This window comes from Heptranchias perlo, unplaced genomic scaffold (assembly GCF_035084215.1).
Source record: "Heptranchias perlo isolate sHepPer1 unplaced genomic scaffold, sHepPer1.hap1 HAP1_SCAFFOLD_178, whole genome shotgun sequence".
NCBI lineage: Eukaryota > Metazoa > Chordata > Chondrichthyes > Hexanchiformes > Hexanchidae > Heptranchias > Heptranchias perlo.
Window position 1 is genome coordinate 435,115 of NW_027139055.1, and position 13,019 is coordinate 448,133.

Sequence of the window (13,019 nt, forward strand, 5' to 3'; positions counted from 1 at the left end):
GACTGTATCTCTACTGATGTTAATCCCTCTCCCTCACACTGTCACTCAGTAACCCCATTCCCCCAGCGCCCTGTGTTACTGACTGTATCTCTACTGATGTTAATCCCTCTCCCTCACACTGTCACTCAGTAACCCCTCTCCCCCAGCGCCCTGTGTTACTGACTGTATCTCTACTGATGTTAATCCCTCTCCCTCACACTGTCACTCAGTAACCCCTCTCCCCCAGCGCCCTGTGTTACTGACTGTATCTCTACTGATGTTAATCCCTCTCCCTCACACTGTCACTCAGTAACCCCTCTCCCCCAGCGCCCTGTGTTACTGACTGTATCTCTACTGATGTTAATCCCTCTCCCTCACACTGTCACTCAGTAACCCCTCTCCCCCCAGCGCCCTGTGTTACTGACTGTATCTCTACTGATGTTAATCCCTCTCCCTCACACTATCACTCAGTAACCCCTCTCCCCCAGCGCCCTGGCCTTGTCCCTTCAGCGAAGTTGGCGAGCCAGACAGGAGGCCCCATCACTTACAAGGTGAAGTTGGAGATGAAGGCAGCTCCCGGCAGGTCCATGTTGAAGACTGCCTCCCGTGCCTCCGAGGCGGGGTTGTGGACCACACTGTGCACCGTGGTCAGGGCGTACCTGGAGACGACGGTGGAACGGATGAGGAGGTCGGTGATCACCAGCTGGGGGAGGAAAGAGGTGAATCAAGTTTGTATACATGGGGCCAAATCTTTCTGGAAAAATAACGGCCTGTTAGTGACGCACGTTGAGGGGATGAAGAGACACACCATTAATTGCGAATCGTCAGAACTCTCCGGTCGATTTACACCGTTCACTCCGCACGAACAGCACCTCTCCCTCAGCCTCCCCGTTATTTTTAAGAACTTTCTGGATTCGCACGGATTTAAAACAAATCGGCAAAAGGAGCAGAGGGGAAATTGAGGAGAAATTTTTTCACGCAGGGGGTTGTTGAGATCTGGAATGCACCTCCCGAGAGGGTGGGGGAAGCAAATCCCAGAGGAACTTTCAAAAGGCAACTGGACATGGACTTGTTTAGTCAGATTCCCCCCCCCCACACCCAAAAAAAAAAAGAGCCATTTAAACCTCTCTTAGCTGGTAGGAGATGGGGGCAAAAAAATCCCGCCCCTCGCCATTCGTAGTCAGAGCCGCCCCCCCCTGCACAGAGTAGGAAAGGCCCAGGCCTCAGCTCGGGCCTACGCCAAGATGGTTAATCTCAGTCTGGCCAAATTGGCCTTCTCTGCCCCTAGATTGGGAAGGCCAAGGGGGAGGGTTAATACAAATCTGCCAGGAGCTTTGGAAAGAGCTGGCTGAGAAAGGAGGCGTCCACGAGAGAGTGAGGTAACGCTGGACTGTGGCGACAAAGTGAGGTCGGCCTGATGGAATCTGACCACAGGCCCAATTTATAGTCCATTCAGGGTCCAAGCCCAGTGTTTATTGTTTAGTAACTGGAACATGCTGTGCAGGCTCGACTGTTCCAATGTTCTCCTGGCCGGCCTCCCATCTTTCACCAGCAGCTCATCCAAAGCTCTGCTGCCCCCCGCCCTGTATCCTAACTCGCACCGAGTCCCGTTCACCCATCACCCCCCCTCCAAGTGCTCGCTGACCCACATTGGCTCCCAGTCCGGGAACGCCTCGATTTTAAAATTCTCATCCTCGTGTTCAAATCCCCTCCATGGCCCTCGCTCCCCCTCCCTATCTCTGTAACCTCCCCCAGCCCCGACAACCCTCCCGGATCTCTGCCCTCCTCCGATTCCGGCCTCTTGCGCATCCCCCGATTCCCATCGCTCCGCCATTGGCGGCCGTGCCTTCAGCCGCCTCGGCCCCTAAGCTCTGGAATTCCCTCCCTAAACCTCTCCGCCTCTCTCTCCTCCTTTAAGAGGCTCCTTAAAACCTCCCTCTTTGACCAAGCTTTTGGTCACCTGTCCTAATGTTTCCTTATGTGGCTCGGTGTCAAATTTTGTCTGATTTACGCTCCTGGGAAGGGCCTTGGGGATGTTTTACTGTTAAAGGCGCTATATAAATGCAGATTGGCATTGTTGTAGTGAAAGTTTTGAAACAAGCTCGCTGTATTAGACCCTGTCGAGGATTCATTCCCCCACTAGTTACAGGACCTGTCCTTAAATGTTGAATGAGTTTGATATCCCCCAGTGCTGTGCTGCGGTCTTAACTCAGTGCGTCTCACTCTCTCCCCTCGGAGTGAGGTCATGGGTTCGAGCCCCCACTCCAGAGACTCGAGCCCCGTAATCCAGGCCCCGACACTCCCCCCGGTGCCGGTACTGAGGGAGCGCCGCACTGTCGGAGGGGCCGCCTTTCGGGATGAGACCCGAGGCCGCTGCCTGCCCCTCTCAGGTGGGACGTGAAAGGTCAATGGAGAGGGGTTTATATTGATCGAACTTAATCTTCCCGATCGCACTGTTGTTCTCCACTCTGAGAGAAGCAGCACGTGTGACTCAGTGTTAACTGGAAGTCAGGCCAGAGAATGATTTAATATCTGCAGGGAGTTGGATTTACAAGAGCCATTTCAAAACAAAGAGGGATGGAGACACACTCCAGACACACAGCGACCAGCCCACCGCCCCAGGGCAATGGGAGGCTGCTGTTTGTAGGGATTGAGGCCAGAGGCTTCAGTGACAGCAAATGGAACACATTCCCATTACTCACTGACAGCTCCCTCCACACTGTCCCATCAAACACTCCCAGGGCAGGTACAGGGTTAGATACAGAGTAAAGCTCCCTCTACACTGTCCCATCAAACACTCCCAGGGCAGGTACAGGGTTAGATACAGAGTAAAGCTCCCTCTACACTGTCCCATCAAACACTCCCAGGGCAGGTACAGGGTTAGATACAGAGTAAAGCTCCCTCGACACTGTCCCTTCAAACACTCCCAGGGCAGGTGCAGGGTTAGATACAGAGTAAAGCTCCCTCCACACTGTTCCATCAAACACTCCCAGGGCAGGTGCAGGGTTAGATACAGAGTAAAGCTCCCTCCACACTGTTCCATCAAACACTCCCAGGGCAGGTGCAGGGTTAGATACAGAGTAAAGCTCCCTCGACACTGTCCCATCAAACACTCCCAGGGTTAGATACAGAGTAAAGCTCCCTCTACACTGTCCCATCAAACACTCCCAGGGTTAGATACAGAGTAAAGCTCCCTCTGCACTGTCCTATCAAACATTCCCAGGGCAGGTACAGGGTTAGACACAGAGTAAAGCTCACTCTACACTGTCCCATCAAACACTCCCAGGGCAGGTACAGGGTTAGACACAGAGTAAAGCTCACTCTACACTGTCCCATCAAACACTCCCAGGGCAGGTACAGGGTTAGATACAGAGTAAAGCTCCCTCTACACTGTCCCATCAAACACTCCCAGGGCAGGTACAGGGTTAGATACAGAGTAAAGCTCCCTCTACACTGTCCCATCAAACACTCCCAGGGCAGGTACAGGGTTAGATACAGAGTAAAGCTCCCTCTACACTGTCCCATCAAACACTCCCAGGGCAGGTACAGGGTGAGATACAGAGTAAAGCTCCCTCTACACTGTCCCATCAAACACTCCCAGGGCAGGTACAGGGTTAGATGCAGAGTAAAGCTCCCTCTACACTGTCCCATCAAACACTCCCAGGCCAGGTACAGGGTTAGATACAGAGTAAAGCTCACTCTACACTGTCCCATCAAACACTCCCAGGGTTAGATACAGAGTAAAGCTCCCTCTGCACTGTCCCTTCAAACACTCCCAGGGCAGGTACAGGGTTAGATACAGAGTAAAGCTCCCTCTACACTGTTCCATCAAACACTCCCAGGGCAGGTACAGGGTTAGATACAGAGTAAAGCTCCCTCTACACTGTCCCATCAAACACTCCCAGGGCAGGTACAGGGTTAGATACAGAGTAAAGCTCCCTCGACACTGTCCCATCAAACACTCCCAGGGCAGGTGCAGGGTTAGATACAGAGTAAAGCTCCCTCTACACTGTCCCATCAAACACTCCCAGGGCAGGTACAGGGTTAGATACAGAGTAAAGCTCCCTCTACACTGTCCCATCAAACACTCCCAGGGCAGGTACAGGGTTAGATACAGAGTAAAGCTCCCTCGACACTGTCCCATCAAACACTCCCAGGGCAGGTACAGGGTTAGACACAGAGTAAAGCTCCCTCTACACTGTCCAATCAAATACTCCCAGGGCAGGTACAGGGTTAGACACAGAGTAAAGCTCACTCTGCACTGTCCCATCAAACACTCCCAGGGCAGGTACAGGGTTAGATACAGAGTAAAGCTCCCTCTACACTGTCCCATCAAACACTCCCAGGGTTAGATACAGAGTAAAGCTCCCTCTACACTGTCCCATCAAACACTCCCAGGGTTAGATACAGAGTAAAGCTCCCTCTGCACTGTCCCATCAAACACTGCCAGGGCAGGTACAGGGTTAGATACAGAGTAAAGCTCCCTCTACACTGTCCCATCAAACACTCCCAGGGCAGGTACAGGGTTAGATACAGAGTAAAGCTCCCTCTACACTGTCCCATCAAACACTCCCAGGGCAGGTACAGGGTTCGATACAGAGTAAAGCTCCCTCTACACTGTCCCATCAAACACTCCCAGGGCAGGTACAGGGTGAGATACAGAGTAAAGCTCCCTCTACACTGTCCCATCAAACACTCCCAGGGCAGGTACAGGGTTAGATGCAGAGTAAAGCTCCCTCTACACTGTTCCATCAAACACTCCCAGGGCAGGTATAGGGTTAGATACAGAGTAAAGCTCCCTCTACACTGTCCCATCAAACACTCCCAGGGTTAGATACAGAGTAAAGCTCCCTCTACACTGTCCCATCAAACACTCCCAGGGTTAGATACAGAGTAAAGCTCCCTCTGCACTGTCCCATCAAACATTCCCAGGGCAGGTACAGGGTTAGACACAGAGTAAAGCTCCCTCTACACTGTCCCATCAAACACTCCTAGGGCAGGTACAGGGTTAGACACAGAGTAAAGCTCCCTCCACACTGTCCCATCAAACACTCCCAGGGCAGGTACAGGGTTAGACACAGAGTAAAGCTCACTCTACACTGTCCCATCAAACACTCCCAGGGCAGGTACAGGGTTAGATACAGAGTAAAGCTCCCTCTACACTGTCCCATCAAACACTCCCAGGGGAGGTACAGGGTTAGATACAGAGTAAAGCTCCCTCTACACTGTCCCATCAAACACTCCCAGGGCAGGTACAGGGTTAGATACAGAGTAAAGCTCCCTCTACACTGTCCCATCAAACACTCCCAGGGCAGGTACAGGGTGAGATACAGAGTAAAGCTCCCTCTACACTGTCCCATCAAACACTCCCAGGGCAGGTACAGGGTTAGATGCAGAGTAAAGCTCCCTCTACACTGTCCCATCAAACACTCCCAGGCCAGGTACAGGGTGAGATACAGAGTGAAGCTCCCTCTACACTGTCCCATCAAACACTCCCAGGGTTAGATACAGAGTAAAGCTCCCTCTGCACTGTCCCATCAAACATTCCCAGGGCAGGTACAGGGTTAGATACAGAGTAAAGCTCCCTCTACACTGTCCCATCAAACACTCCCAGGGCAGGTACAGGGTTAGATACAGAGTAAAGCTCCCTCTACACTGTCCCATCAAACACTCCCAGGGCAGGTACAGGGTTAGACACAGAGTAAAGCTCCCTCTACACTGTCCCATCAAACACTCCCAGGGCAGGTACAGGGTTAGACACAGAGTAAAGCTCACTCTACACTGTCCCATCAAACACTCCCAGGGCAGGTACAGGGTTATATACAGAGTAAAGCTCCCTCTACATTGTCCCATCAAACACTCCCAGGGCAGGTACAGGGTTAGATACAGAGTAAAGCTCCCTCTACACTGTCCGATCAAACACTCCCAGGGCAGGTACAGGGTTAGATACAGAGTAAAGCTCCCTCTATACTGTCCCATCAAACACTCCCAGGGCAGGTACAGGGTTAGATACAGAGTAAAGCTCCCTCTACACTGTCCCATCAAACACTCCCAGGGCAGGTACAGGGTTAGACACAGAGTAAAGCTCCCTCTACACTGTCCCATCAAACACTCCCAGGGCAGGTACAGGGTTAGACACAGAGTAAAGCTCACTCTACACTGTCCCATCAAACACTCCCAGGGCAGGTACAGGGTTATATACAGAGTAAAGCTCCCTCTACATTGTCCCATCAAACACTCCCAGGGCAGGTACAGGGTTAGATACAGAGTAAAGCTCCCTCTACACTGTCCCATCAAACACTCCCAGGGCAGGTACAGGGTTAGATACAGAGTAAAGCTCCCTCTACACTGTCCCATCAAACACTCCCAGGGCAGGTACGGGTTAGATACAGAGTAAAGCTCCCTCTACACTGTCCCATCAAACACTCCCAGGGCAGGTACAGGGTTAGATACAGAGTAAAGCTCCCTCTACACTGACCCATCAAACACTCCCAGGGCAGGTACAGGGTCAGATACAGAGTAAAGCTCCCTCTACACTGTCCCATCAAACACTCCCAGGGGCAGGTACAGGGTTAGATACAGAGTAAAGCTCCCTCTACACTGTCCCATCAAACACTCCCAGGGCAGGTACAGGGTCAGATACAGAGTAAAGCTCCCTCTACACTGTCCCATCAAACACTCCCAGGGCAGGTACAGGGTTAGATACAGAGTAAAGCTCCCTCTACACCGTCCCATCAAACACTCCCAGGGCAGGTACAGGGTTAGATACAGAGTAAAGCTCCCTCTACACCGTCCCATCAAACACTCCCAGGGCAGGTACAGGGTTAGATACAGAGTAAAGCTCCCTCTACACTGTCCCATCAAACACTCCCAGGGCAGGTACAGGGTTAGATACAGAGTAAAGCTCCCTCTACACCGTCCCATCAAACACTCCCAGGGCAGGTACAGGGTTAGATACAGAGTAAAGCTCCCTCTGCACTGTCCCATCAAACACTCCCAGGGCAGGTACAGGGTTAGATACAGAGTAAAGCTCCCTCTACACTGTCCCATCAAACACTCCCAGGGCAGGTACAGGTTTAGATACAGAGTAAAGCTCCCTCTACACTGTCCCATCAAACACTCCCAGGGCAGGTACAGGGTTAGATACAGAGTAAAGCTCCCTCTACACTGTCCCATCAAACACTCCCAGGGGCAGGTACAGGGTTAGATACAGAGTAAAGCTCCCTCTACACCGTCCCATCAAACACTCCCAGGGCAGGTACAGGGTTAGATACAGAGTAAAGCTCCCTCTACACTGTCCCATCAAACACTCCCAGGGCAGGTACAGGGTTAGATACAGAGTAAAGCTCCCTCTACACTGTCCCATCAAACACTCCCAGGGCAGGTACAGGTTTAGATACAGATTATAGTCTCCAACATGTCTCAGCCCCCAACCTCAGAAGAGCACCCCTACTAACCCAGCATGGCCTTTCTCCATTTCCCACACCAGCCTGACCCTTTCCCTCCAGTTTCTCTCCCCTCCCTGTTCGGAAGGACTGGGCCCTAACTCCATCTGTTCCTGTGACTGAAGAGCTGAGATAGGGAACTCGGCAATCAGAGGTGCCTGGCTGTGCTCTGCCATTCCATCAGGTGGTGCTGCTGTGCTCTGTGTCACTACGTTGCCTCGTTCATTCTGCACCAGGAACCAACTTCTGTCCTGCGTTCCCCGCACTAAAACAGCGACCGCACTTCAAAAGGTATCTCATCGGCTCTGAGGGGCTTTGGGACATCCTGAGGTGGGGAATGGCGCTGTAGAAATGCAAGGCTTTCTTTCTTTCTTTCGCTTTTTCCCTCACTCTCTCTCTCTCTCACCCTCTTTCTCACTCTCACACTTTCTCTCTCCTTCCTCACTTTGTCTCTTTCTTTCTCTCACTTTCTCTTTTTCTCTCTCTCTCACTCCTCACTTTCTCTCCCCTCACTTTCTCTCTCTCTCTCCCCTCACTTTCTCTCTTTCTCTCTCCCCTCACTTTCTCTCTCCCCTCACTTTCTCTCTCGCTCTCCCCTCACTTTCTCTCTCTCTCTCCCCCCCTCTCACTTTCTCTCTCTCTCTCTCTCCTCACTTTCTCTCTCGCTCTCCCCTCACTTTCTCTCTCTCCCCTCACTTTCTCTCTCGCTCTCCCCCTCACTTTCTCTCTCTCACTCCTCACTTTCTCTCCCCTCACTTTCTCTCTCTCTCTCCCCTCACTTTCTCTCTCGCTCTCCCCTCACTTTCTCTCTCTCTCCCCTCACTTTCTCTCTCTCTCCCCTCACTTTCTCTCTCTCTCCCCTCACTTTCTCTCTCTCCCCTCACTTTCTCTCTCGCTCTCCCCTCACTTTCTCTCTCTCACTCCTCACTTTCTCTCCCTCACTTCTCTCTCTCTCTCTCCCCTCACTTTCTCTCTCGCTCTCTCCCTCACTTTCTCTCTCTCTCTCCCCTCACTTTCTCTCTCTCTCTCTCTCCCCTCACTTTCTCGCTCTCCCCTCACTTTCTCTCCCCTCACTTTCTCTCTCTCTCCCCTCACTTTCTCTCTCTCTCTCTCCCCCCCCTCTCTCTCTCTCCCCTCACTTTCTCTCTCTCTCTGCACCCCCTCACTTTCTCTCTCTCTCTCCCCCCTCACTTTCTCTCTCTCTCTCCCCCCTCACTTTCTCTCTCTCTCTCTCCCCTCACTTTCTCTCTCTCTCCCCTCACTTTCTCTCTCCCCTCACTTTCTCTCTCGCTCCCCTCACTTTCTCTCTCTCTCTCCCCTCACTTTCTCTCTCTCCCCCTCACTTTCTCTCTCTCTCCCCTCACTTTCTCTCTCTCTCCCCTCACTTTCTCTCTCTCTCCCCTCACTTTCTCTCTCTCGCTCCCCTCACTTTCTCTCTCTCGCTCCTCCCTCACTTCTCTCTCTCTCTCTCTCTCTCCCCTCACTTTCTCTCTCTCTCCCCTCACTTTCTCTCTCTCCCTCACTTTCTCTCTCTCTCTCCCCTCACTTTCTCTCTCTCTCCCCTCACTTTCTCTCTCTCTCCCCTCACTTCTCTCTCTCTCCCTCACTTTCTCTCTCGCTCTCCCCCTCACTTTCTCTCTCTCACTCCTCACTTTCTCTCCCCTCACTTTCTCTCTCTCTCTCTCCCCTCACTTTCTCTCTCGCTCTCCCCCTCACTTTCTCTCTCTCTCCCCTCACTTTCTCTCTCTCTCTCTCTCCCCTCACTTTCTCTCTCGCTCTCCCCTCACTTTCTCTCCCCTCACTTTCTCTCTCTCCCCTCACTTTCTCTCTCGCTCTCCCCCCCTCTCTCTCTCTCTCCCTCCTCTCTTCTCTCTCTCCTCTCTCACCCCCTCACTTTCTCTCTCTCTCTCTCCCCCTCACTTTCTCTCTCTCTCTCCCCCCTCACTTTCTCTCTCTCTCCCCTCACTTTCTCTCTCTCTCTCCCCTCACTTTCTCTCTCTCCCTCACTTCTCTCTCTCGCTCCCCTCACTTTCTCTCTCTCTCTCCCCTCACTTTCTCTCTCTCCCCTCACTTTCTCTCTCTCTCCCCTCACTTTCTCTCTCTCTCCCCTCACTTTCTCTCTCTCTCTCCCCTCACTTTCTCTCTCTCTCTCCCCTCACTTTCTCTCTCTCGCTCCCCTCACTTTCTCTCTCTCGCTCCCCTCACTTTCTCTCTCTCTCTCTCTCTCCCCTCACTTTCTCTCTCTCTCCCCTCACTTTCTCTCTCTCGCTCCCCTCACTTTCTCTCTCTCTCGCTCCCCTCACTTTCTCTCTCTCTCTCTCTCTCCCCTCACTTTCTCTCTCTCTCTCTCTCTCCCCTCACTTTCTCGCTCTCTTCCCCTCTCCCCTCACTTTCTCGCTCTCTCTCTCTCCCCTCACTTTCTCGCTCTCTCTCTCTCTCCCCCCTCACTTTCTCGCTCTCTCTCTCCCCTCACTTTCTCGTTCTCTCCCCTCTCCCCTCACTTTCTCGCTCTCTCCCCTCTCCCCTCACTTTCTCGCTCTCTCCCCTCACTTTCTCGCTCTCTCTCTCTCCCCTCACTTTCTCTCTCTCTCTCTCCCCTCACTTTCTCTCTCTCCCCTCACTTTCTCTCTCTCTCCCCTCACTTTCTCGCTCTCTCTCCCCTCACTTTCTCGCTCTCTCTCTTTCCCCTCACTTTCTCGCTCTCTCTCTCCCCTCACTTTCTCGCTCTCTCTCTCTCCCCTCACTTTCTCGCTCTCTCTCCCCTCACTTTCTCGCTCTCTCTCTCTCCCCTCACTTTCTCGCTCTCTCTCCCCTCACTTTCTCTCTCTCTCTCTCTCCCCTCACTTTCTCGCTCTCTCTCTCCCCTCACTTTCTCTCTTTCTCTCTCCCCTCACTTTCTCTCTCCCCTCACTTTCTCTCTCTCTCTCCCCCCTCACTTTCTCTCTCTCTCTCTCCCCCCTCACTTTCTCTCTCTCTCTCTCTCCCCTCACTTTCTCTCTCTCTCTCTCCCCCCTCACTTTCTCTCTCTCCCCCCTCACTTTCTCTCTCTCTCCCCTCACTTTCTCTCTCGCTCCCCTCACTTTCTCTCTCTCGCTCCCCTCACTTTCTCTCTCTCGCTCCCCTCACTTTCTCTCTCTCTCTCCCCTCACTTTCTCTCTCTCTCCCCCCTCACTTTCTCTCTCTCTCCCCTCACTTTCTCTCTCGCTCCCCTCACTTTCTCTCTCTCGCTCCCCTCACTTTCTCTCTCTCTCCCCTCACTTTCTCTCTCTCGCTCCCCTCACTTTCTCTCTCTCTCTCCCCTCACTTTCTCTCTCTCTCCCCTCACTTTCTCTCTCTCTCTCTCCCCTCACTTTCTCTCTCTCTCCCCTCACTTTCTCGCTCTCTCTCCCCTCACTTTCTCGCTCTCTCTCTTTCCCCTCACTTTCTCGCTCTCTCTCTCCCCTCACTTTCTCGCTCTCTCTCTCTCCCCTCACTTTCTCGCTCTCTCTCCCCTCACTTTCTCGCTCTCTCTCTCTCCCCTCACTTTCTCGCTCTCTCTCCCCTCACTTTCTCTCTCTCTCTCTCTCCCCTCACTTTCTCGCTCTCTCTCTCCCCTCACTTTCTCTCTTTCTCTCTCCCCTCACTTTCTCTCTCCCCTCACTTTCTCTCTCTCTCTCCCCCCTCACTTTCTCTCTCTCTCTCTCCCCCCTCACTTTCTCTCTCTCTCTCTCTCCCCTCACTTTCTCTCTCTCTCTCTCCCCCCTCACTTTCTCTCTCTCCCCCCTCACTTTCTCTCTCTCTCCCCTCACTTTCTCTCTCGCTCCCCTCACTTTCTCTCTCTCGCTCCCCTCACTTTCTCTCTCTCGCTCCCCTCACTTTCTCTCTCTCTCTCCCCTCACTTTCTCTCTCTCTCCCCCCTCACTTTCTCTCTCTCTCCCCTCACTTTCTCTCTCGCTCCCCTCACTTTCTCTCTCTCGCTCCCCTCACTTTCTCTCTCTCTCCCCTCACTTTCTCTCTCTCGCTCCCCTCACTTTCTCTCTCTCTCTCCCCTCACTTTCTCTCTCTCTCCCCTCACTTTCTCTCTCTCTCTCTCCCCTCACTTTCTCTCTCTCTCCCCTCACTTTCTCTCTCTCTCCCCTCACTTTCTCTCTTTCTTTCTCACTCTCTCTCTCTTCTCTCACTTTCTCTCTCACTTTCTCTCTCTCTCTCTTTCTTTCTAGTTTAAAGCCAGTTTGACACAGATGAGGCTGTCTCACAGCCCTTACCTCTCCAGCAGTTTCTGAATCACGTCCAAGTCTCTGTAAAATGAAAGACAGATAACGTAATGTGAACAGGGTCTGTTCAAGGGGACTGGATGTCACAGTGGGCTATCTCAGGGTACAGTAGTGTAGTGGTTATGTTACTGGACCAGTAATCCAGAAGCCTGGATTTAATAATCCAGCAGAACGCGAGTTCAAATCCTAACAGGGTAGTTTGAGAATTTAAATTCAGTTAAAAAAAAGAATCTGGAAATAAAAAGCTGGTCTCAGTAAAGTGACCGTGAGGCTGTCAGATTGTCGGAAAAACCCATCTGGTTCACTAATGTCCCTTTAGGGAAGGAAACCTGCCGTCCTTACCCGGTCTGGGCCTATACGTGACTCCAGCCCCATACCCAACGCGGTTAACTCTTAGCTGCCCTCGGTCGCACTCTCGCCTCGGAGTGAGACGATCGAGGGTTCGAGCCCCCACTCCTGAGACTCAAGCCCCGTAACCCAGGCCCCGACACTCCCCCCGGTGCCGGTACTGAGGGAGCGCCGCGCTGTCGGAGGGGCCGTCTTTCGGGACGAGATGTTAAACCGAGGCCGCCCCCCTCCCCGTCTGCCCCCCTCAGGTGGAGGCGAACGATCCCACTATCGCAAGAGGAGCAGGAACGACAGCGTGACGGCGAACTGGATCATCAGGTCCCCCCCGTTACAAAGCCACTGAGGTGGGGGGGACGCGCGCCAAGCCAAGGAGACAGCTTGCTCTGATCGGCGCGCGGCTGCTCTCGACCCCCCCCCCCCGGGAAAAGAACACGCTGGCAACTCGCACTCACCCGTCTTCCCAGCCGTCTCCGCGCCTCGCCAGTCGCGGCCTTGCCGGGCGGCGCCAAGACGGCGGCGCAGAGCGCCAGGGCGGTCGCCAAGCGGGCGAGTCCGGTCATGTTTTCCCGGCCTAGACGGGAGAGCACACACACAGAGAGAGAGAGTTCTGAACAGCTCGCTGCTCTGCAAATGAGTGAAATCCAGGTCAGGGAACGCCAAGCTTTTTAAACAATCAGATCTCACGGACGAGGGTGGTTTGAAAAGGTCTACTCGGCCTCCCAAAGGGTTCAATTGGAAGCCGAGCCTCTCTTCCCTTTGCTGTTTTTTTTTGCTACTGACTCGTTTAATGGCCACTCGCCAACACTTCTGTTGCCATTTCCCAAACCGCTCACTCACCCACCAACCCAACCTCCACCACCGCCTCCCATTGCTTCTTTGCCCTTCAGCACTCAAAACTGTCGGAGCCCTTCACAAAATAAGTTATTTTATGGTTCGCTAGAAAACAGTGAGGCCACTGTGATCTTGGCCATTCGCGTGTGGCGACGATGCCAGA

General features: G+C 53.0%; 1 protein-coding gene across 1 annotated transcript in view; it reads right to left on the reverse strand.

Annotated features, from left to right (window-relative positions):
* The window catches only part of LOC137309703 (inter-alpha-trypsin inhibitor heavy chain H6-like), an 80,013-nt gene extending 67,239 nt beyond the window's left edge, over positions 1–12,774 (reverse strand). The window contains exons 1-3 of the mRNA XM_067977777.1: positions 12,478–12,774; positions 11,669–11,701; positions 528–682 (exon numbers count right to left, since the gene is read on the reverse strand). Coding sequence (XP_067833878.1) covers positions 528–682; positions 11,669–11,701; positions 12,478–12,585 — 296 coding nt within the window. The 5' untranslated portion in view covers positions 12,586–12,774. The remainder of the gene's footprint in view (positions 1–527; positions 683–11,668; positions 11,702–12,477) is intronic.
* Positions 12,775–13,019: the final 245 nt, after the last annotated feature.